Below are 22,578 nucleotides of genomic sequence, written 5' to 3'. Positions count from 1 at the left end.
AAATACATCAATGGAAACTTGAAACATATGGCTCACGTTAAGCAATCATTAAGGGAAAAAACTCTACGGCAACCAATAGATACCTTGCCTACAATCAGAATCAATATGCTGCTTCCCACTACAATATTTTACAAATAAAATTAGCCTTTCTGAAAGGTGCCAAAAAAAGGTAGCAGCACCGTGCGTCGGTGCCAATCTCATGATGGCGCCAGCATGGCGGCATGGCCCGATTTGGGCACAATCTAGGGGTAGCAGCAGCGGGAGAGTAACAGAAGCACCTCGCCTAAGATCACCAGATCTTGGTGCAGCTGGGGTGGGGGAGGGAAGGGGCAATAGCGAAACAGCAATAGCGTACGAGGCTACGAGCAGACGATCGACAGCGGTGGAGGTAGCGCAACAGCTACTGGGGATGGGCAAAGCAAAGCAAATGGTGTGTGGGGAAAGGATAAAGAAGGAGGTTGAACCGATACGGAAGGTAAAAAAATGAGAAAAATAAGGAGAAAAAAGAAAAAGGAGAAGACAAAAATTATTGATTAGTCCATAAGTACATTCATTACTATGTAATTTCATACAAAATCTGTACAATGAGTCATATAGCTAGAGGCACATTGGATATTTGACATCTTCTATGTATTTGTGAAAAAAAAGGTTCCAGCCCAATTAGGGAAGCCGTTCTACCAAATATTTTTTTTTAAAAAAATGGTTCCAGCTCCATCAGAGAAGCCGCTTCATCATAGGAGCCATAGTCGGAGCCATTTAAGCCACAGTTAGAACTCCCTATGTCGATAGCCTAAGATACACAACAAATAACTCCAACAGCCGTTGCCCCTCTTCGCTCAGAAAAAAAAGCAAGCTGTGAAGCACAATCTAAACTGAGCAACTAAGTGAACTAAATAGCGAACTTCTCCATTAGGTGCCTTAGATATGAAATATACTAATCGATTTCAAATGCGTGGAGCAAGATAATGGAAGAGGAAGAAATGGATAGAAATAGCTCAAGAAAATGGAAGTTTAAGAAAAAAGTTAAAAATAGCATAAAAGACATGTCTGGAACTATCCATTGCCAAGATGACAAAACACTGAAGTGGGTCAATTTATGCAGTCCGGTGGGCTAAAAACAATTAAAAAATATATAGTAACGAAAGTGGGGAAAAACCTATAGGTTTAGCGAAATAACATCAAAACATATACATATATATTTTGATCGGAGTCAGCAGGGAGGCCCTAAACTATTTCTAAACATAACTTTTAATTAATCCATAACATTTTTAATTCGCCCCCACAATGAATTAGATTGAGATCGGCTGGATGTTACTCAAGTGCTCTAACAACTAGGATAGACTTTCTTTTGCTAAATATTATTCAAAATATTGCACAAATCAAAGTCCAACATCTAAGTTACAAGTTGTTGGCACATCACTAACACATACATATATACATATTTAATACCTACATATAAAAACTTTGTAAATAGATAAACATGTATTCAAGTCGATCCCATCTTACGATTAATCATCAAACTTAAATATTATGTGCTACAATATGGGTCCATATTCAAGGTGGCCCAATATTAAATTGAATCAACATATTTAGATTCTTCAAGTTAAAATATTAAAAATATGAAAATGTGATGTATAATAAAGACAATTTAAAAATCGATGATTTAATACGAACTCATAGGAAGTTGCAAGTAGTATATATTCAACGAGAGGTAGGCTAAATAAAATACCAAATACGCTATTCTATTAAGATAAAAAAAATCTAAAAATATAAATAAAAAATTAGTTGTCCGTGCTATTAGCGCGGGCCACCTTGCTAGTATTCTTGAGAATCAAAGAGACCTCTGATCGTTTTGGTCATACAAATGGTGCCATGCATGCTGATCACTTCATTAGTCCATATATGCTTTTTTTTTAGAGAGAGTGTGTCTATATATGCAGCTTGAGACCACAAGTCCATCAGTCGTAGATCTCCACCCGGCAGAGCGAGATGCCTCATCCTCCAGCTGGTGCTGCTGCTCGATCTTCGCCACGGTAACCACATGCAACCGCAGAAACGTCTTCGAGAGCCCACGGGGGCGACCAGAGTCCTTTTGCTTTCAAAGAGATCTTCAACCACTCCGGTGTGCTGGCCTCCAGGAACCAGAGCATCAGCTACTGCAGCTGGGCGGGAGTCACCACCTGCGGCAAGAGGCACTGGCGGAGGGTGGTCACTCTAAACCTAAGTTCCCAAAGTCTCACCGGCACCATCTTCCCTGCCATCGGCAACCTCACCTTCCTGCGCTCACTCAACGTGAGCATCAACACTACAGCCTGGGACGACAGTCCTTGCCTGTTGCCTCTTGGAGGCTCCTATATACCTCGTGGAAGATTGTTAGACTGTATACCTTTGATCCAGCAGCAGCCCAGCGTATACACTAGCAGGCACGGAACGGCCCATAAACAATAGACAGCGTCTCCGTACTTCTTTTTTTTTCATCTGCCGCTGGGTTTGCGTCTGGTGTGAGCCAGTACAGGACAGCAGGCTGCCTGCCGAGTGCAGTCTGTTGTGGGTACTGTAGTATCTTTTTTCTCTGTTTCTTTTGTTGCTCCGGTCATACTTAAAGCTGGTGATCTCCATTTTTTCTTTTTTTAGAAACACAGTACAAACCAATAGAAAATATGAGTAAATGTTGACCTATAGTATGTATTATTTCAACAATTCAAAATACTCTATTCAACATTACTTTAAATCTAGTTCAATATTTCAAAGAAGCTGATTCAGCATTTTATTTCGTAGTGTTGAAATAGCATATCTAGTTAAAACTAAAAAATAAAATTAAAAAGTAATAATCATGTAGGATCTCAATTTGTGAGAAAAATTCCAAGAAAGACGATGGTTGAATCAGAATTGAAAATGAATGAGCCATTAGAGAGAGAGATATAAGTTCAAAATTTGGAAATAAAATCTTGCACAGACCAATAAGTTCCTACCACATATGCTCGTATCCGTTCGTTTTAGATCAACCGTGAGCCTCTGAAAGCAATGAACTTGACCAATTTAACAGGCCTGTAGGCCGGCCCATCTTAGCCCAGCCACTCGACTCCCCGTTTCCCTGCGTTAGTCGCTTCTCCGCCGCCGTTGCGGACTTTCTTTTTGGCGCGATTTGTTGCTGTTTTGGCGCCGCTTCTCTTTTTGACGCAAGCACGAGCGCAGTCACGCGACAGCGATCGACGGATCCTGCAGCCGCTCGGTCTAAGTGCAGAGTAGAAGCCCATGCGATGGTGATCGACATCTCCTGGTGCTGATCAGTCTCATCCAGGTTCCAAAAATCTCAGTTCTTACATTCTCTCTTTCGTATTTTGGTGCTGCTAGGTCTAATTTGATTGTGCTGAAAGATGGATTAGATACATTCTGCATCAAAACAGAATCAACATGTTCAATATGAGAGCTTGAAGGAAATACCAACGCTTGCATCAAAACAAAATATACATTTTTTCCATCCGAATAGATGTTCAGTTCACCTTCACCACCAAATCAAATATGTATTTGAACAGCATAAATAACATCATGGACATCATTATTTGTTTATTGTAGGGAGGGTTTGCTTCCTAGTGTATTACCTCAAGTTGGTACGGAATTTGGTACTGCAGATGAGGCTTGGATGTTTTGGATTACTTATAGGGGATAAAAAGGCTTTGAGGTGAGAAAAAGGTACACAAACAAAAGAAAGTCAGATGGAAAGATTAGTTCCTGCAGATATGTTTGTGCAAATGAGGATCACAGGTTGCCAGATTGTAACACCCGGTTTATAAAAGAACATAAACCGAGCAATCATATACGTGCCAGGATCAAGTCACACGTATATACAACAGAATGAACAGTATATCACAGCACATATCACGAATAAGACATAATAAATCGAAATACGAATGTTATTTATTACAATAATGACATAAATGTCTGATACAGCGGAAGCGAAGTACAAAATACGAAAAAGCTCTCCGAAGCTGAAGCAGGGCGCCACAGGGACGTCGACTGGGAGACGAACACCTAGAAGTCCTCGTAGTCCTGGTAGCGCTGGACGAACTCCCTCGTGTCGGCAGGAACTGAGCAGCAGTAGCGTAGCCAAGAGGAAAAAGTAGAGAAGAGGCAAGAGTGAGTACACAACTTGTACTCAACAAGTATAACACAAACTATGAGGCTCTAAGGTTGGCTGACTCAACTGCATTAGCTTTTAATCTTGGCAAAATTTTTATTAAAACTATTTACTACAAGTTGATGAATTACCATTAACCCGGTTACATAGTAATTAGTCAAATTTAATCATGATACTACTGAGAACCAAACCAAACCAAACCAAGGTAACCCCGAGAAGCACCTCCCTCGTCGGAAGGAGATAACTCCACTAATCAAAAGGAGGATCTGGGCCGCTCATAACCGTGAGCACGGCTAGTATACCAGTTTTACACTCTGCAGAGGTTGCACATCTTTACCCACAAGTCGTGAGCTACGCCAGGGGTTCATCACACTTCCTTAGGTGAGATGACTAGCGACTCACTACGAGGCCGTTACAAAGAATCTCGTTGGTAAGGCGTAACCGCGAGAGATAGGTAAGCGATGATGTGGCCCACCTCCGGGGGTACAAGCACAGGAGCGCAATCCAAGCACAGACCAAGCCGGAGGAGCAGGGATCATTGAAGCTTACTACTCTTGCCCCGCAGGTAAGTTACTCCAAACCAAAACGACCTAATTAGTAAGCCAAGTCTATCCCATTCTAGCCTTGTGGTAGCGCTGTTGTCCCAGGTTGTCGCTCTATGAACCGGTCCTTATGGAGAGTGGCCAACCAAGCACTAAGCACCGTGCTGGCCCCCTAAACCATGTTTCTACAAAAAACATCTTTTAACGAGACGTGAGCCACTCATCCACACAGAGGGCCACTCTCAGAATTAAGTTCAAGTAAACCATTAATCAAATTAATTAAAAAGGACCAGAGTGTGTTATAGCGCAGCAACCTAGCACAACTAACCAAAATGCAACCCAAGGGTATATATAAAGGATATAAAGTGGCTAGGAAATCCTTATAGGCATACAGTATTAAAATGCAGTATGAAAATGTATTTAAAAGTGATAGGTTGTTCATGTTATACTTGCCTTCCTCGTACTGCTCCTGCTGCTGCTCAAAGTGGTCAGAAGACGGGTGCTCCGGGTACTGGTACTGGGGCTCCTCAACTGGATCAGCGTCTACTCACGAACACATGGCCAAAACAATGCACAACAATAAGCATACAAGCAAACTCTAACAAAAAGCTAAAGAACAGTACATCAATACATAAAAACAGCAAGAAAAACTAAGCTAAAACTATTCTACGCGTTACAACGATCGCGTGGACATAAAGAACGCTAAAAACGGAGCTAAGACGCATTTTCTAGGCTAAAAACAAGTTCTAGGGGCTTATTTGAAATAAAAACAGGGTTCCACGGGGTTTTCTGCAAAAACCGAGGGCTGAAACGTAATTATACTATAGATCCAGGGTCTGACACGCAAAAAGACTAGGGCTGGACGGCGGGTTAGATTTTAAAGAAACTCAGGGGGGGTCCGTGAATAAAACAGGGCCAAACTGCAATTAGTTTTCAACGGAGGTGGACTGCGGGTTAATTCAGCAGAAGACTGAGGGCTCTTTAGCAAAAAGTCAAGGCCGAACCGGTATCTACGCGTATGGGCCATCGGATCTTGATCCAACGATCCGGACCTATCCCGATCTGGATCTAATCTCACGCGTCGGTTTCGGATCGGGCGGTTCAGGGCATTTGGGCGCGCGGGCGGCGGCGCTGCTCGCCGGAGCAGAGCTACGCGGCGGAGCTTCACCGGAGGAAGCAATCCCGACATTCCCATGGCCGATTCAGGCCGCGGTTTGGCGCTGGAGCATGCCCGTGGCACGCGTAGTCCACTGGGGCTCAGAGCGGGGCTCGACAGGGGTTCGGGCGGCGTGCGCGAGGGTGCAGGCGGGTGTGCGCGGCGAAGCACCGCCGGCGTGAGCTCGCGCGGCTGCTGGGGCATGCTATAATCTAAGGCAGCTAGCGAAAAAGTGCGGCGGTGTCTCGGGGGTGCTCACCGAGGGTGCGGGATGGTCGGGGTCGCAGCGCAGCGGGACGTCGGCGGCGAGGTCGATCCGCGGGTCGTGGCAGCGCTTGAGGGAGGGCTGCTGCAGTGGAGCTCCGGCGTCTGGATCCCGCGAATTGACTCGGAGTGGTGCTGCGGCAGTGTACAAAGGGTCAGGGAGGTCCGGGGATCGCCGGGGATGAGCAATTGACCAGAGATCGGAGTTTACCGGGGTTGGGGAGCTCGACGCGATTCCAGCGATGCAGTCCAGGAGATGGGGCGTGGCCGGCTTAGAAAGTCTCCCAGGGCCGAGGCGGAGCGTATGCGGCGATCGGCAGGGCCTGGGGTGCCGTGGCGTGGCCGGTCCGCGGCGGAGCAGGGCGCGGCGGAGCAGAGCGGCGTGGGGGGGTGGCGGCTAGGGTTGGAGGCGGCGCTAGCGCGTGGGATGGGAAGCTGGGGGTCCGCGGGTGGTTTAAAGGGGGATGGCCGGAGATCTCGGCGGGGCGTAGCAGGGATAATGATCCCGGCGAACTCGCCGGTGATCTCGGCCGCGGCGTTGCGCTGCAGGGAGAAAGGAAAGGGAGGGGAGCCGCTGACGTGTGGGCCGGCGGGTCAGTGACCGGAATGCGCGCGGCGCGGGGCGACACGGCTGTGCGGGGAGGGCGCTGGCGCGGAGCTGGGCCGGTGGCGCGCGATGAGGGGGAGCGGGGGCGAAGCGGGCCGCGCTGGGTGACTGGGCCGCCTTGGGCTGGGCTCGGGAAAAAGGGAAAGGGAAGAGAGAGGAGTGGGCTTGGGTTGTTGGGTTCTTGGGCCGGGTTCCTTTCTATTTCTTTTCTCTTTCTATTTCCTATTCTTCTCCTTTCTAAATCTAATTCAAACAATGTTTGAATTCAAATATGAATTTGAATTCAAACCACACTCAAATAAAAGTATGCACCAGCATGAATGCAACACAAAATTTTAAACTTAGTCAAATTTTAATTACTTTGTGAAACAAAAATAAATTAAATGCAAGGCTAAACACATTAAATCTTAGAAATTTAAATAAAGCCAATTAAGTTTATTAGTAAATGCTGGAATTTAAAATTAGGGTGTTACACAGATAAAATGGATCATCTAACAAAGTATCCAAGAGCTGAAACTAGAACCAACTGTACAGCATGGGACTTGTAATGGATAAGGACAAGAGAAAGACACCTGATGGTGTCTCAAAGCAAAATTTCAGAGTTGCAAAGTTTAGAAATTGAGATGGCTGACGATGCAGGATCGAATTGGGCCCAAAGCTGCACATGAGTTGGCTTGCATCCAAGTTGGTGGCTCAGTTAATCTCAATTACACTCTTCAAGACCACAAGAATTATTTACGAGGCAAACGGCAGCGAGAGATGGCATATGGCCAAGCAGAAAGCATGCTTATGTATTTTCAAGAAAAAATAGCTGAGAACCCATCATTCTAGTATGCATTGCAAATGGACCGAGTGAACAAATTGCAAACATATTCTGAGTAGATGCTAAAATGCTCACTGACTATGCATATTTTGGCGCTGTTATCAGTTTCGATACTACTTTATTTTGGTACAAATAAGGAGAGTAAGCCTTTTGGCGTGTTTGTTGGGTTCAATCATTTCAGGGAAATTGTAGTTTTTTGTGCTATTCTCATGTATGATGAGACATTTGAGTCCTTCAAGTGGGTATTTGATACCTTCCTGAGAGCACATAATGGCAAGCAACCTAAAACAATCTATACTGATCAAGATTATGCAATGGAAAAACCTGTTAAGGAAGTCTTTTCAGAAGCATGGCATGGTCTGTGACCTGATGAATATCAAAATACTATCAACACAATATGTATTGAAGCGATGGACATGAGAAGCATGTAAACTATACAGGACAACCAATGCAGAAATATAATAGAGAATCCAAGACTAGATAGCATGCTTTGCTACAAAGATATGACTCGCAAATTCATCAATTTGGCACATCGAGCTGCCAGCCATTCTGGATGCACCTTGTTAGTAAACAACACACTTGACAAGCTTAGCAAGCAAGTCGAAGAATATCTCAATGGTTTTACTAGTTCTGAAGTTCCTATTAGTATTCCCACAAATGTTACTCCTCACACTGATGTGGTGAGTACAGCAAAACTGAAGGAAAAAGAGGTGGAAACAAAAACCTCCAAACGCAAGAGAACCTGGCTTGACAAGAAACGCAAAGTAAAGAAGGGAAGTAAGAGAAAGGAAAAAAGATTCAAAGGTATGTAACAACGAAAAATATATTTAATTCTTTGATTGTATTTGGTGTAAAAAAAGTTCAATTCTATTTGATTTTCTTTTCTCTCAAGGAACAAGAAACTTTGATAAAGAAGGAGGCAAGAAAAAGAAAAAGGTTTCCAAGGTAGGTAACAACGAAAGACATATTTGGTTCACTCCAAAAAAAAGTTCAATTTTATTTGATTATTTGATTCTATTTCATCTATGGAACAAAAAATATACAAGTTGCATTCCATGATGGTGTAGTAGTAGCACCAAATATTTCCCCTAGCTCTTCTTTGCCCAAGGAAGGGGTGTCGGACCCATACATGGCCATCAATAGCTTCCAGCCGGCCCCTGTACACCCTGCCGAACCTTTCCTTGCCCACCAGATTGGACTCACGGAACCCGCCCATAGCCGTGGACAGCTGCGCCAGCGTGAACCTGCAGGTAGGGGTGGTAAAGGGTCTAATATTTTGAACTAGAAAATCAAAGAGTCGGGCTCTAATCTTATACAATTTTGAATTAAAAATTTGAAAAGACGTATTGGACTGTGAAGAGACCAATAGGACCATGACCCATTACCACCCTACCTGTGTGGTGGTGGTGGTGCCGGCGCCACTGACGCCGCTGCAGCGCATGTAGATGAAGCTCTCGGTCTAGGCGGAGTAGCAGGAGTGGAGGGAGTGCCTGCGAGAGGAGAAATCGGTGAAGGACTGGCGAGGATGGCAGTCTCAACGGCTGCGCAGGAGTGACGGCGGCGGAGTCCTGCGGACGAGCGACGGCGGCGCGACTCGCTGGGGAATCAGGGAAGCGACTGACGCAGGGAAACGGGGAGTCGAGTGGCTGGGCTAAGATGGGCCGGCCTGCAGGCCTGTTAAATTGGTCAAGTTCATTGCTTTCAGAGGCTCACGGTTGATCTAAAACGAACGGACCCGATGATGGACTGCAGACTACAGTCGAGGAGGCCATCCGTTCATCTCCCCTCCACAAAGCTGGGTCCACTAATTTTCTATCTATATCTCAGGGCACTGGGAAAACGGAGCCGTCAGTCCGTCCGTTGCTTGATTCTATCATTTTCTCTTCCTGCTAAATGCTCGTAAAAAAAACGCTCGTCAGCTCAGTGCCACACAAATCAAGCAACTCAACTTATGAAACGGTCTATATCACCCCTAAATTTTTCAAAACCGGTCAAATTACACCCTAAATCAGTTTTAAAAAATCATAGTAAATCACAAAAAATCATAAAATAAAAAATTCAATTTGGTTGGACTCCATATAAGTAGATCTACACAGTGAATATATAATATGGTATATTTTAATACATTTTTTTACAGCTATGAAGAAAAGTATGGATCTAAAGCTACAGCAAAAAAACATACTAAATCATACTATATTATATGTTCACTGTGTAGATCTACTCATTTGGAGTCTAACACAATTGGATTTTCCATTTAATAATTTTTTTGTAATGTACAATGATTTTTCAAAACTGCTTTAAGAGATAATTTGACCGGTTTTAAAAATTTCATGGGGTGATATAGAGCGTTTTATAGATTGGGGGTTATGTAGTCCACCCCCACATGGGGAGGTGATACAGACTTTTTTCACAAATCAAAGAGCTCAATTTAGCTGTGGGTAGCTTAACCTCTGCGGAACTTCACACTCGGCAACAATAAGATTGATTTGGGTAGCAGCAAGGTAAATCTCGGTGGCGGTAGCTGGATTTTATGGCTGGAATTTCAATTCCAGTGGATTTTGATTTGGGTGGCCAGAACCTCAATTTCTGTTGCAAGATTTCGATTCTGGTGGTCATAACCCTGATTCATTATGTAGGATCTCGATTTGGGTAGTGAGGAGTTCGATCGAGTTCGATTTTATATGTTCCTCATTGGCTGCATCGACCGTCGAGTCAAGGTCCCATGATGGAACATCGAGCTAGGATGTGTCGATCCCTGGGTTTGAGTCAAGACAACATTTTTGTTCCATCACAAATTTAGGCTGGTTAGTTGTCTCGTGCTTTTCCTTTTTTTTTCAGAAATATGCACTTCCAATGGATTAAGTAGTTTGTAAGAAGAAACAAAATTGGATTTTTCATATCCGTACACCAAACTAAAAAAAAGAGAGAGAGACCTTCAATGACAAGACCGCAAGGGTGCGATGGGGCGACAGGAGCGCGTTGGAAGAAGGAAGTGGAGCAGGAAATGGTCCGGCCAGAATGGGAGAATTGGGAAGACACTTTTTGAACCAGTAAAATTTAAGCATTAAAATCCTCTAAAAAACCCTAAGAAGGCCTAATAGTCATTATTCAGGATAAGTGTGAACAATGGACAAGATTTGCACTATTAACCCTTCTTTTGACTGGAAAATTAGCCTGCACCGATCGGTAATGCAATGGCACTAAGAATAAGTCCAATAAGCTTGGCTTATTGTCAAGCATAAACATTGAAAAACCTGACATGTCTTGTTGTGTCGTCAACCTGACATGTCCTATTTTATCTGCTCTTAGGTCTTAAGTCAATCAATCCCTTTCCACTGATTCACCTTTTGACTGATTGCACCCTTAATGTATGAATAAAACTCCAAGTACATGGATGCATATTCTATATGTATCAGGCAAGGAAACCGGTCTCTGTGCTGACTCAAAGCCATCAGCAACCATGCTGCTGCTCCTCCTGCTATTGCTCACCACCGCAGCAACCACCAACTGTGCAGCTGCTTCCTCATCTTCCACTGGTCATGGCAGCGATGTGGGAGCTCTTCTCTCGTTCAAGGAAAAGATCTCCCACCACTCTGGCGTGCTGGACTCCTGGAACCAGAGCACCAGCTACTGCAGCTGGGAGGGAGTCACCTGTGGCACGAGGCACCGGTGGAGGGTGGTAGCTCTGAACCTCAATTCCCAGGGACTCACCGGCACCATCTCCCCAGCCATCGGCAACCTCACCTTCCTGCGCTCACTCAATCTGAGCAGCAACACCCTTCAAGGTGTGATCCCTCCCAGCATCGGCTCCCTAATGCGCCTCCGGCGTATCGACCTGAGTGAAAACATGCTCACCGGTGTCATTCCAAGCAACATTAGCCGCTATATCAGCCTCCAAGTGATGGCCATTGGTAGCAATAAGGGGTGCAGGGAAGCATCCCAACTGAGGTCGGCAATATGCCATCGCTAGCTAAACTAGTGCTGTACATCAACAGCATCACCGGAACCATCCCGTCGTCTCTGGGGAACCTTTCTGGGTTGACTATGTTGTCCTTGTCATACAACTATCTTGAGGGATCAATCCCTACAGTCATTGGGAACAATCCATATCTCAGTTTCCTTCAGCTCTCCATTAATAATCTCTCAGGTTTGCTTCCTCCTTCCATGTACAACCTATCATCTGTTTACTACTTTTATGTGGCTGGCAACAAGCTTCATGGACGTCTACCATCTGACCTGGGGAAAAGCTTTCCGAGCATCCAACGGATTGGGATTGGACAGAACCGATTTACAGGAGCTCTTCCATAGACAATCAAGGTTCAAAAAAGCGCTACGCGCTGAGCGCGCGCTCGAGCCGTGAAAAAGCTTAAGCGTGCTTAAGCGTTATTACACGCGATTAAGCGTTTTTGCTAATATTGTTAAAAATCTAATTATATAGCTTAAAAAGGGGGACAGGTGTCTTACAGCAGTAATTTCTTGTCTCTTGTCCTCTTCTTTTCTTGAGAGCAGGTGTACCTACACAAAGTGCAACAAAATAATTAGTTTCTTAAGTGCTGCTGTGCTGTGCTCCCCTGAAGTGCTGCTCCCCTGCTGCCCTGCTGTGCTGCTGTGCTATGCTGCTCCCCTTCGTGTGCTCCCCTCCCCTGCTGTGCTGCTCCCCTGCAGGCGGGGGTTGGCGGGGCGGGCAGCAGATCAGGAAAGCAGAGCAGGCGGCCTGGCGGGGCGGGCAGAGCAGAGCAGGCGGCGGCGGGGGAGGGGTGGGGCAGGCAGCAGGAGAGGAGAGCAGAGCAGGCGGCCGGGCGGCGGCGGGGGAGGGCCGAGGCGGGCTGCAGAGCAGAGCAGGCGGCCTGGCAGCGGCGGGGGAGGGGCGGGGCGGGCAGCAGAGCAGATCAGGGAGGCGCCACGCTTAATTGAGCTCTTAGCTGCTAAGCGACGCGCTGACCCTCCGCTCAGCGTTTAACCGTGCTTAATCGCGCGCTTAATCGCGCTTTTTCGAACCTTGCAGACAATAACCAATTTCTCCAGGCTCCAGAGGCTTTATGCCGGATTCAATAGTTTTACTGGAATTGTTCCTTCCGGATTGGGCAGATTGCAAAATCTTGAAGTGTTTGTTCTTGATTACAACATGTTCCAGGCAAACAAAAAGGAAGAGTGGGAATTTATTGCTTCTTTGACGAATTGTAGCAGATTACAGATGCTGAGCATTGGAGGGAATAGGTTTGCAGGGAAACTACCAAGTTCGTTGGCTAATCTAACCACCAACCTTCAGTGGCTACGGACACCCAGCAATTACATATCTGGTGTTATCCCATCTGAGATTGGAAATCTGGCAAATCTTATCAACCTTGATTTTAGTGAAAACATACTCACTGGGACAATTCCTGAAGGCATAGGGGAGGCTACACAATTGACCCAGCTATATCTGTATTCGAACAACTTCTTAGGACATATACCATCCTCCATCGGGAACCTCACTGGTCTATCTGAACTTGACGCACATGGCAACAGACTGGAGGGATCAATTCCACCAAGCATTGGAAATTTGAGCAAACTTTCAGCCTTAGATCTATCAAGTAACAATACCAAACGAAATTATGGATCATCACTCACAATACTGCTTGGTCTATCTTACAACTTACTGGACGGACCACTTCCTTTAGAAGTTGGTAATTTGGTAAATCTCAGACAACTATCCATTTCAGGAAACAAATTGTTGGGTGAAATGCCTAATACTATTGGCAACTGTAGAGTCATGGAAATACTGTTAATGGATGAAAATTCATTCAAGGGAAGCATACCTGACTATACTGAATTTGACGGACAACAAACTGAATGGCAGCATCCCTGGCAACCTAGCCAGCATTACCAACTTGCCGGAGTTGTACCTTGCCCACAATAATTTGTCAGGATCAATCCCAGAATTATTAGGTAATTCAACGTCGCTGCTCCGCCTTGATCTATCCTTCAACAATTTGCAAGGTGAAGTACCAAAAGAAGGGGCTTTCAAAAATATAACTAGAATATCAATTATTGGGAACGATGCATTATGCGGTGGAATACCACAACTCCATCTGCAAAAATGCCCAAGAAAGAATAAGAAAGGCACGATGAAGTCTCTTATAATAGCAATCTCAACAGCAGGAGCTCTCCTGCTCCATGTTATACAGTCGTCCGACTAATTGCGATTAGTCGACCTTATCGCTCCGCTGGCTTCGATAAGTGAAACGACTAGCTTTTGTCGATCAGATGTCTGATCGTCCGACTAATCGTCGCCTAATCGCGATTAGTCGTCCGACTAGCTACTTGGACGATCAGGCCAAAACCAAAAGATGTCCAGCAGACCAGCACTCCAGCCCGCCGCCTGTACTGGGTTCAATTAGGCCCATTAGCCATTAGGATTAGGTTAACTATATAACTTGCACCATTAGCCATTAGCCATTAGCCATTGGCCATTAGGGTTAGGTTAACTATATAACTTGCACCATTAGCCATTAGCCTGTACTGTGTGGGACAAGAATATGGAGTTCTGGATAGTTCAAACATCAAACTGTGTGGGACAAGAATATGGAGTTCTGGATAGTTCAAACATCAAATCTCACAAGTAAGTGTCACCAAACTGACTATCATTGTGGTGTTCCTGCTTGCTATATACTCCCTCTGTTCCGTTTTATAAGTCGTTCCGACCAGTTTCGGAGAGATTAAGAAAACCAACAAAAAGTCCATTATACCCCTCATTTTCAAAATAAAAAACCATCCAGTTGTACACGCGCATGTGCCACCCAGCCCTCCCACCCATGATCCACACGCATGAAAGCGAACAATTTAAAATTTGAACCCGTCGGCCACCCTCTGTGATCCACGCACGCAAGCACGCTGTGATTCTCCCGCAGATCGCTGCTGCGGCCAGCCGGCGGGCCCTCCCGCCGATCGCTGCGGCCAGCCGGCGGGCCCTCCCGCCGATCGCTACGGCCAGCCCTCGCTGCTGCAGCCAGCCGGCTGGCCCTCCCACAAGCAAGGAGCTCTCCGCCATCTCCGACAAGCAAGTAAGCAGATCCTCTGCATCTCACCAAGCAGACCTCGTGGCCAGCTACTCTGCCCTCGTCTTCAACATATCTGCAGCAATAAGTTGTTCAATTACATAGGCATACATGGCAACAAGCGTTCTGGACCTCAACTCTGCCCCTCCAGAACAATTGGATGGTGAATTAGTACCTGCTGAAGGTGAGAACACAGCTGGCAAGGAAGGCGATGCTCTCATTCAAGCTGCAGGTACATGCTTCATACTCTATTTGGAGCAGCAACAGAACTGATTAGAGATTTAGAGTACTTAAAAGTGAAGCTAACACAGAAACATACTAAATTAATGAAGATTTTAACCATGTTGATATATCTGTTCATGTTGATTTGATTGAATCAAATAATTGTCTTGTCTCTGTTTTTGTAGGTGTTCCTCTAGCAACACGTTTTTTCCTAGACATCAACTCTACTCCAGAATTAGTTGATGAAATCGTACCTAGAGATGAGGCTGTAGGCAACGAGGAAATTGATGCTATGGCTCAGGATGAAGAAGACATTGTCCCTGCTCAAGATGAAGAAGACAATGCTCCCATTGAAGCTGCAGGTACAACATACGTATTGAAAAATTGACATGCAAAAGGATTGGTTACCTTGCTAAAAAAAATGTGATGATTCCCTTTATGCATACTTATAGCTGACAACAGAATGCCACTAATGATTCATACAGATTTAACCATGTTGAAATGACTAGAGCAGACACTGATATATTTGATTGAATCTAATTGTCTTGTCTCATTATTGTTCTTGTAGCTGTTCATCTGGCAACACCTTTTTTCCTAGACATCAATTGTACTCCTCTAGAAGAATTAGTTGATGAAATCATAACTGGAGGAAGCGAGGCTGGAGAAATCGATGCTATGGCTCAGGATGAAGAAGCCAATGGCCACACTGAGGCTGCAGGTACAACATGAACTTATAAGATTCATGAGATTTTTGAATTACCTTATTGTTACTCATAAATGCAACATATACATTTGTTATATTTTTAACTTGATGTGCATACAGAAACTTGCTGGTTTATAATTGTATTACTCATCATTGTTTTCCTTTCAGGTGTAGAACAGCCACTAAGGTTAAGGAACTGGCTAACAGATGCCCAGAGATATGCTGCTTACACATCATTGCATGCAAAGAGTACAAAGGGGAAATTACCAAAGACTGCAACTAAGGAAGTCGCCGCATTCTTTCATACACACATTCGAGTTATTCAAAAGATTTGGAAGACTGCAAGAGAGCAGATTGCACTTGGGCTAGAAGTTGATGTGTCCAACAAGAAAACTGGCCGATGTGGTCGCAAGCCAGCCGAAATTGATGTCTCCCGGATTACCGCAATTCCACTAAATAGAAGATCCACCTTAAGGTCACTGGCAAAGTCACTAGATGTCGGTATTTCGACATTGCACAGAAAATTCAAGTTAGGTTTGTTAAGGCGCCACTCCAATACATTGAAGCCACATTTGAAAGAGAGCAACAAGAGAGAAAGGCTCCAATTTTGCATTTCAATGTTAGATCAGACAAGTCTTGGGGATGCGGAACCTAGATTCATTGACATGCAAAATATACTTCACATGGATGAGAAATGGTATTACATGACAAAAAAGGCAAGGAAGTACTACTTGCTACCAGAAGAAGATGACCCTGAACGGACTATTCAGAACAAGAACAACATCGGCAAAGTAATGCTTCTAACAGTTGTTGGGAGGCCTAGACGTAATGCGCAAGGGATTGTGATGTTTTCTGGTAAGATTGGTGTGTGGGCATTTGTAAAAGAGGTGCCTGCAGCCAGAAGGAGCAAGAAGAGAGAAAGAGGGACCCTAGAAACAAAATCTGTCATAGTCAACAGGGAAGTGATGAGGCAATTTCTGATTGAAAAGGTCATTCCCGCTATCAAGTCTAAGTGGCCGCAAGATGCTGCTCTTGAGACCATTTTCATCCAACAAGACAATGCTAGAACTCATGTTAGTCCAAATGACCCAGCCTTTCTTCAAGCTGTGGCGGCTACAGGGCTAGACATCGGGCTGATGCAACAGCCGCCTAACTCCCCAGACATGAATGTTCTAGACCTTGGGTTTTTTAGATCCATCCAGTCCTTAACTGATTGCAGAAGCCCTACAACTATTGAAGAGTTAATACATGATGTGGAGGAGGAGTTTGAAGCATATGACGAGGAAAAACTGAATAGAGTATTCTTGAGTCTCCAAATGTGTATGAGAGAAGTAATGAAAATAGGAGGAGGAAATAGGTATAGAAACCCACACATGAATAAGAGTAGGCTAGAAAGACAAGGGAGACTACCTCATCGGCTGTCATGTGATAGAGATATCTACAATAGCGCACTAGCCTATCTAGCCCAATATGGTTAAGTTTGGTATTGTAAACAAGTTATGTTATACAAGTCAGACAAGGGAGTTGCCAATATTTCCTCTCGAAAGATTATCCTGGATAGTGGGATGCCCAAAGTTTGCATTGTAAGCGTCATATGAATCTGGATATGTTATATAAGTCAGACAAGGGAGTACTATATGTATTATGTAGTGATAGCTATTTGAACCTTGACTCATGGTTCAAATCAAATTTGCCACATTTCCCTTGACAAGGCATAAGAACATCACTACACCGATATATTGATCTAGCATGTCATTGAGAAAGTAATGAATCTTATTCTATAGCTGAGAACAGAATTTACAGTTACCATCATCTTCAAGCCAGAAAGCTCGTCTTGTTCTTAGTCCAAATGCTGATTTGATGGCTTCCTTAATTGCTTCAGAAGTACCATCAATTCCTATTCTTTTAGTGTAATCACCCACTTGACTAAAATGACTCTCCCACCAAAAGTGCCCTGATTATCTCCACCTGTATGGGTATATGCAGAATTCCAAAAAAATCAGCAAATTGTTGCTGGAATTCAGTTTTATTAGAATTTAAGTAACACCTAGCAAATTTTAAGCAACCTGAAGGCTAGAGAATCTTAACATACAAATTAGAAAGATGTTTATCTCTCCAGGTGGTTGATTTATTTTACCCGATGTAACAAACTGTAGAATAGCAGTTAGTGAATAGAAAGGTTGAAGTTCCCACCACCAGACCTGCCAAGAACTAGGCAAGGCCAATGTTTATAGCTCAAACAGCAGCAAGATGGTGGCCAATAAAAGCTGTCCTTTGTTACTACTCTGTCTACAATGTTTATAGCTCATGCATTTAGTGCTAAAACTCACCATTTTATCACATTGTGGCACCCTCTAGATTGTAGCCAAAACTACGATTTGAAGAACTAAGATTCGATCAAGTTCAGGATTTTTAAAAACTTCTACTTCCATAAGGTTTCTTAGAACAATAGGAAGTTAAATCAGGTTCAACTTGCACACCAAAAGTAAGAAAAAATTACAAATTATGCAAATTTCTCAGCAGTGAGAAGTTACAGGCCAGTCATTCAACGGTATTCAATTTAACTTGCAAGTGTGCAGAATAGTACCATTAGTTGAGGTGTCTCTCCAATTCCAAGGGTTCACACCGTTGGTTGCAACTGCATCAGCAGCTGTCAGGGGAAGTGAATGCCTGACATCCTCCAAACGGAGTAGCCGGCGCCCCCGTGACCAGCACGGAGAAGTCCACCATCACGGAGTAGTTCTTTGTAAAGACTACAGCTTATTTTGCAAAGAGTAGTATATTTGGATTATTAATTTGTGCATGTAACAATTGGATGTAATCAGACACTAAATAACCCGATTATTGTTTGGAAAAAAACGAGAGAATGGTACTCCATCCAAGAAAGAAGAAACAACCTACAGCAGAAAAGAAAACCAACATCGATTTATCGGCATGTTCCAACATCATTCAAGAACCGCGAACAACATCATCCAAGTAAGCAATCAAGATCGAATGCAGGCGGCAGGCTAAATCAAGAACCAAGAACCGTGGCGCCACCTCCGTCTCGAGCAAGAACTATCCGGGACAGTGGAAAGGGACACCAGGAAGGCAAAGAACAGAAAGAAAAAAAACTGACCATCTGTGGCGTGACGAACGAGGCGTCGTCGTCTGCGGCGCGGGGCTCGCGGTCGTCCCGCCGCCGCCGCGGCTGCTCACGGGGCTGCAGATTGGCCCGGCGGCGCAGCTGCCATAGGACGAGGCCGGGCGGCGGCCGTAGTACCCGCTGCGCCCGCCCATGGCGTCCATCGCGAGCAGCAGCTGCGTGTTCCGCCCCACGGAGGCCTCGACCTGGGGCACCGGGTCCGGCTCCGCATCGGCGGCGTAGCAGGGTGCGCATCGCGAGGCCTCGGAGCGGGCCGGGGAGGAGCTCGGTGAGACGCGGGCCGCGGCCTCCCCGATGCAGGGGAGCGGGATCGGGATCGGGATCTGGATCTATAGAAAGAAAGATAAGTTCTTTTCTTGCCACGAACAAATCGAGATGCGATGGAGCACCTTGTAGAGCTCAGGGATGCCGCCGTCGTAGATCGCCTCGCCGTATGTGTTGTCGCTGCTGCTACTCTCCATCCCGGCGGTCTTCCTCCTCCCGCCACGCCTCATCCCGCCGCGGACGCTCCCGGCCATCACAGACGCCGACGAGACCGAGGACCTCGCTTTCTTCCGCCGCGCCGTCCTCCTCTTCACCGTGCCCGCGTCCACGGCCTCCGCCGCCCGCCTTGCCAAGAACAGATCGAGAGGAGGAAGAGAGCGCTACGCGGCGGCGGCGGCGATATGAGAGTGGAGACTGCCGGGAGGGTATTTTAGGAAAATATGAAAGCCAAATGAATTGGCTCCGCCAGGACGACTTATAAATCGGCAAAAGTCACGGTTGCCAGGACGACTTATAAAACGGAACAGAGGGAGTAGTATATAAGTACATATACATGTACATATATGTCATGGGATATATAGGACGACTATAGCGACGACTAGGACCGACTAGGGTCGACTAATCGACCTGATCGCCGACTAGTCGCGACTAGTCGCCTTATCGGTGCCATGGCGACTAGGTTCGACTAGACGACTGTATAACATTGCTCCTGCTTACACTTTCAGGGCTTGTTTGGGCTAGATTTCTTTACCGAAAGTTCAAGACGCCACTGAAGAAAGAAATATCACCTCAATTCGCAAAGATAGAGCTTCCAATAGTTCCATACAATGATATAGTGAAAGGAACAGATGGATTTTCAGAAGCAAATTTGCTTGGAAAGGGGCGATATGGTACAGTATACAGGGGCACTCTAACTCTAGATAAGCAAGCCACTGTCGTCGCTGTTAAGGTGTTTAACGTCCACCAATCAGGGTCCTACAAAAGCTTCCAGGCTGAATGTGAGGCACTAAGAAGAGTGAAGCACCGATGCCTTGTAAAGATCATTACATGTTGTTCTAGCAACAATCACCAGGGTCAAGACTTCAGAGCATTAGTCTTCGAGTTCATGGCTAATGGCAGCTTAGATAGATGGATTCATTCAAATTATGGAGCACTGAGCTTGCCACAGAGGTTAGATATTGCAGTAGACATTGTGGATGCTTTGGACTATCTTCACAACAGTTGCCAGCCACCAGTCGTACATTGCGATCTCAAGCCGAGTAACATTCTTCTCAATCAGGACATGAGAGCTCATGTTGGGGATTTCGGCATTGCTAGAGTTCTAGATGAATCAACAAGCAAAACTCAAATGATTTACAATAGCTCCATAGGAATAAGAGGCACCATCGGATACATTGCTCCAGGTATGCTCCCATGTGTTTCAAAAGTAGCATGTAATCAGATCTATGAGCATGAAGCATCTTTTTAGTTTTGTACATACCTTATATGCTCCATATTGTTTCATTCTATTACAGAATATGGAGAAGGGCTTGCAGTATCAACTTATGGTGATGTGTACAGTTTTGGTGTTATTTTGATTGAGATGTTTATAGGAAGGAGCCCGACAGATGATATGTTCAGAGATGGGATGAGCCTGCATTATTTTGCTAAGGCATCTCTTCCTGACAAGGTTATGGAGATAGCAGATTCCAATATATGGCTGCATGATGGGGTAAACACCAAAAATGATAAAAGGCATATGAAAACAATTGAAGAATGTTTGTATTCAGTCATCCATCTCGGTGTCCTATGCTCAAGGCAATTGCCCACAGAGAGGCTGTCAATAAGCGATGCTGCTGCAGAGATGCATGCTATCAGAGATTCATACATCACTGCTTGACCGTGAAGTGATTTTGGTTCATATTAACAACCATTTGCTTATACCTACTATAATATTGCTCTAAATTTATTCTTAGAGTAGACATATTTTGTTTCTTTTATTTGAGAGTGTGTTGTAGACTTTATTCTCAATATTCGTGATAGAAATCTTGCTGTTCCTAAGGTTATATATTACAACAGTAACATATGTTGATTGTCTTAAGTCTAGCTCAGTTAGTTGAGGATGCGGATGTACGCCCCGACCACCCAAGTTCAAGTCCTCGTTTAGACGAATTTGAGTAAGCCACCTAGTTCCCCCTAGGTCGGTCTAGTTTTTTTTATCAGTTTCTTTCCTTGATCATGTCCTTGAGTAAAGCACAACATATAACTGTGACAGACAAATCTCAGTGTCCCCAGAGTATAGTTTAAAATTCATGAATTCCATCTATCCTAGGTTCAGAGCATTTCATTCCTATGCATTAGCGATCCACTCTTATTCAGCATGTGATCCTAATTCAGCAAATAGATGTCCTCTTAGTAAGTGAAACCAGCAAAAGTTGGTTCCCAGCTATTATAGACAGAACACAGAAGATACATGCTGGAACAAATTTGTTTGAGCAACATAATTAGTTTCTTGTTCCACCACTTACCAAATCTTTCCAGCAACGTGTGATATTAGCTTCTTCTGCTCCTTCAGATCAAACATGACCTAAAGTTGTGTCACATACACAAATCATGCTAGCATGTCACATGCTTTCTTGTTGTATCCCTTCCATCCATCAAAGCAGCATCACGAATATACCCCTTGATTGCACCATCAGGCATCATGTCAGTAATTATCACATCACCTGTCAGCTCCAGCTGCATATGCAGGCAGCGCAACAATGTCAAGGTGATTATGAATTTACCCTTTAATGGCAAAGCAAAGAACCATACATTTCAGGAGTACCGCTCATGTGTGTGTGCTTGGCGTTTGTTCACATATCATCCGATCTTTAATGAGTCTCAAGGTCGAATCTGGGTTATCACTGCAATATTATGGTCGAGCTCCAGGTACCAATTAATTAATAATGAAGCAAACAGAAGAGACATTTGGTAATTCGGCAATAAACATGTCGCGTTACCTCAGAAATCAGATAACGCGTGGCATCCATGGCAGGCTGGCAGCTCCCGGGGCCCTCAGCCCCGGCCCGCACCCGCCGAGAGTGAAGAGGCGACGGAGGTCGCCGATCTGATGGCCCCGACATGGACCACAAGCTACTGCCGGATGCCCGTATCGAAACGGGGCTGGAAATTAGAACGAAGCGAGAAATTGACCTCTCGCCACTCCGCCCAGGAGAGGAAGTGAGGGAGTCCGTAGTGGAAATTGTGAACGCGCCTGGAAGGGGAAGGCGACGGCGTTTAGGGCGACGAAACCGGGGCGGCGGCGCCGGCGCAGGGGGAGGAGGAGCCTGCGGTACACAAACGCAACGCCGGCAGAGAGCGATGCGGTGGGAGCGCAATGGTAACTCGATTTAACGAACTTTCAAAAGGAAAATGGAAAAGTTTGGTTTATACTTTCAAACTTCTCAAAAATCCTATTTTTAACCTTCATCCACGAAATCGAATAACGGAGTCCATCCATCTATTGAAACTAGACAAATTTAGCCCCTTAGCTGGTTCTTTTCTATTTGTGAGAATAAAAAGTATTCAAATTTAAACTAAAATATTTATAAGTAATTCATTTTAAGTCAAAAAATAAAAAGTGGGTTTAAAAATTTTCTAAAAATATAACCTATCTATTAGTACAATACTTGTCAGTTATTCAAATTCATTTTTTT

At 44.8% G+C, this 22,578-nt stretch overlaps 4 protein-coding genes and 1 long non-coding RNA gene across 5 annotated transcripts; 3 read left to right on the top strand and 2 right to left on the bottom strand.

The window, feature by feature from the left end:
- The first annotated feature begins 10,990 nt into the window (after window positions 1-10,990).
- Window positions 10,991-14,840, top strand: LOC120695124 (receptor kinase-like protein Xa21). Its single transcript, XM_039978434.1, has 4 exons — window positions 10,991-11,478; window positions 12,619-13,204; window positions 14,421-14,573; window positions 14,673-14,840. Exons 1-4 carry the CDS (start codon window positions 10,991-10,993, stop codon window positions 14,838-14,840), a joined length of 1,395 nt encoding a protein of 464 aa, XP_039834368.1.
- Window positions 14,841-14,967: 127 nt separating this feature from the next.
- Window positions 14,968-17,412, top strand: LOC120667773. The gene is made up of 3 exons (XM_039947779.1): window positions 14,968-15,151; window positions 15,358-15,507; window positions 15,661-17,412. The coding sequence occupies exons 1-3, from the start codon at window positions 15,082-15,084 to the stop codon at window positions 16,968-16,970; spliced, it is 1,530 nt and encodes a 509-aa protein (XP_039803713.1). The 5' UTR covers window positions 14,968-15,081; the 3' UTR covers window positions 16,971-17,412.
- Window positions 17,413-18,079: 667 nt separating this feature from the next.
- Window positions 18,080-19,613, bottom strand: LOC120667783. Its single transcript, XM_039947787.1, has 2 exons — window positions 19,027-19,613; window positions 18,080-18,960 (listed from the first exon to the last, which is right to left on the bottom strand). The coding sequence occupies exons 1-2, from the start codon at window positions 19,153-19,155 to the stop codon at window positions 18,550-18,552; spliced, it is 540 nt and encodes a 179-aa protein (XP_039803721.1). The 5' UTR covers window positions 19,156-19,613; the 3' UTR covers window positions 18,080-18,549.
- Window positions 19,303-20,966, top strand: LOC120695123 (probable LRR receptor-like serine/threonine-protein kinase At3g47570). The gene is made up of 3 exons (XM_039978433.1): window positions 19,303-19,326; window positions 19,581-20,304; window positions 20,416-20,966. Exons 1-3 carry the CDS (start codon window positions 19,303-19,305, stop codon window positions 20,778-20,780), a joined length of 1,113 nt encoding a protein of 370 aa, XP_039834367.1. The 3' UTR covers window positions 20,781-20,966.
- Window positions 20,967-21,222: 256 nt separating this feature from the next.
- Window positions 21,223-22,489, bottom strand: LOC120667793. The gene is made up of 3 exons (XR_005672213.1): window positions 21,883-22,489; window positions 21,695-21,786; window positions 21,223-21,619 (listed from the first exon to the last, which is right to left on the bottom strand). It is a non-coding gene; the product is annotated as an uncharacterized LOC120667793 (long non-coding RNA).
- Window positions 22,490-22,578: the final 89 nt, after the last annotated feature.

Source organism: Panicum virgatum, chromosome 2K (genome assembly GCF_016808335.1).
Source record: "Panicum virgatum strain AP13 chromosome 2K, P.virgatum_v5, whole genome shotgun sequence".
Taxonomy (NCBI): Eukaryota; Viridiplantae; Streptophyta; class Magnoliopsida; order Poales; family Poaceae; genus Panicum; species Panicum virgatum.
This window is presented reverse-complemented; position numbering and strand designations above follow the sequence as displayed.

Coding starts and splice junctions, on each gene's coding strand:
- LOC120695124 (XM_039978434.1), top strand. CDS start 10,991: ATGCTGCTGCTCCTCCTGCTATTGCTCACCACCGCAGCAACCACCAAC. Junction 11,479..12,618: donor AGGGAAGCATCCCAACTGAG/GTCGGCAATATG, acceptor CGGATTGGGCAG/ATTGCAAAATCTTGAAGTGT. Junction 13,205..14,420: donor CTTTAGAAGTTGGTAATTTG/GTAAATCTCAGA, acceptor ATTCTCCCGCAG/ATCGCTGCTGCGGCCAGCCG.
- LOC120667773 (XM_039947779.1), top strand. CDS start 15,082: ATGGCTCAGGATGAAGAAGACATTGTCCCTGCTCAAGATGAAGAAGAC. Junction 15,152..15,357: donor TGCTCCCATTGAAGCTGCAG/GTACAACATACG, acceptor TTGTTCTTGTAG/CTGTTCATCTGGCAACACCT. Junction 15,508..15,660: donor TGGCCACACTGAGGCTGCAG/GTACAACATGAA, acceptor TTTTCCTTTCAG/GTGTAGAACAGCCACTAAGG.
- LOC120667783 (XM_039947787.1), bottom strand. CDS start 19,155: ATGGCCGGGAGCGTCCGCGGCGGGATGAGGCGTGGCGGGAGGAGGAAG. Junction 18,961..19,026: donor GCATCCCTGAGCTCTACAAG/GTGCTCCATCGC, acceptor CTATAGATCCAG/ATCCCGATCCCGATCCCGCT.
- LOC120695123 (XM_039978433.1), top strand. CDS start 19,303: ATGAGAGTGGAGACTGCCGGGAGG. Junction 19,327..19,580: donor GAGTGGAGACTGCCGGGAGG/GTATTTTAGGAA, acceptor CATGGCGACTAG/GTTCGACTAGACGACTGTAT. Junction 20,305..20,415: donor CATCGGATACATTGCTCCAG/GTATGCTCCCAT, acceptor ATTCTATTACAG/AATATGGAGAAGGGCTTGCA.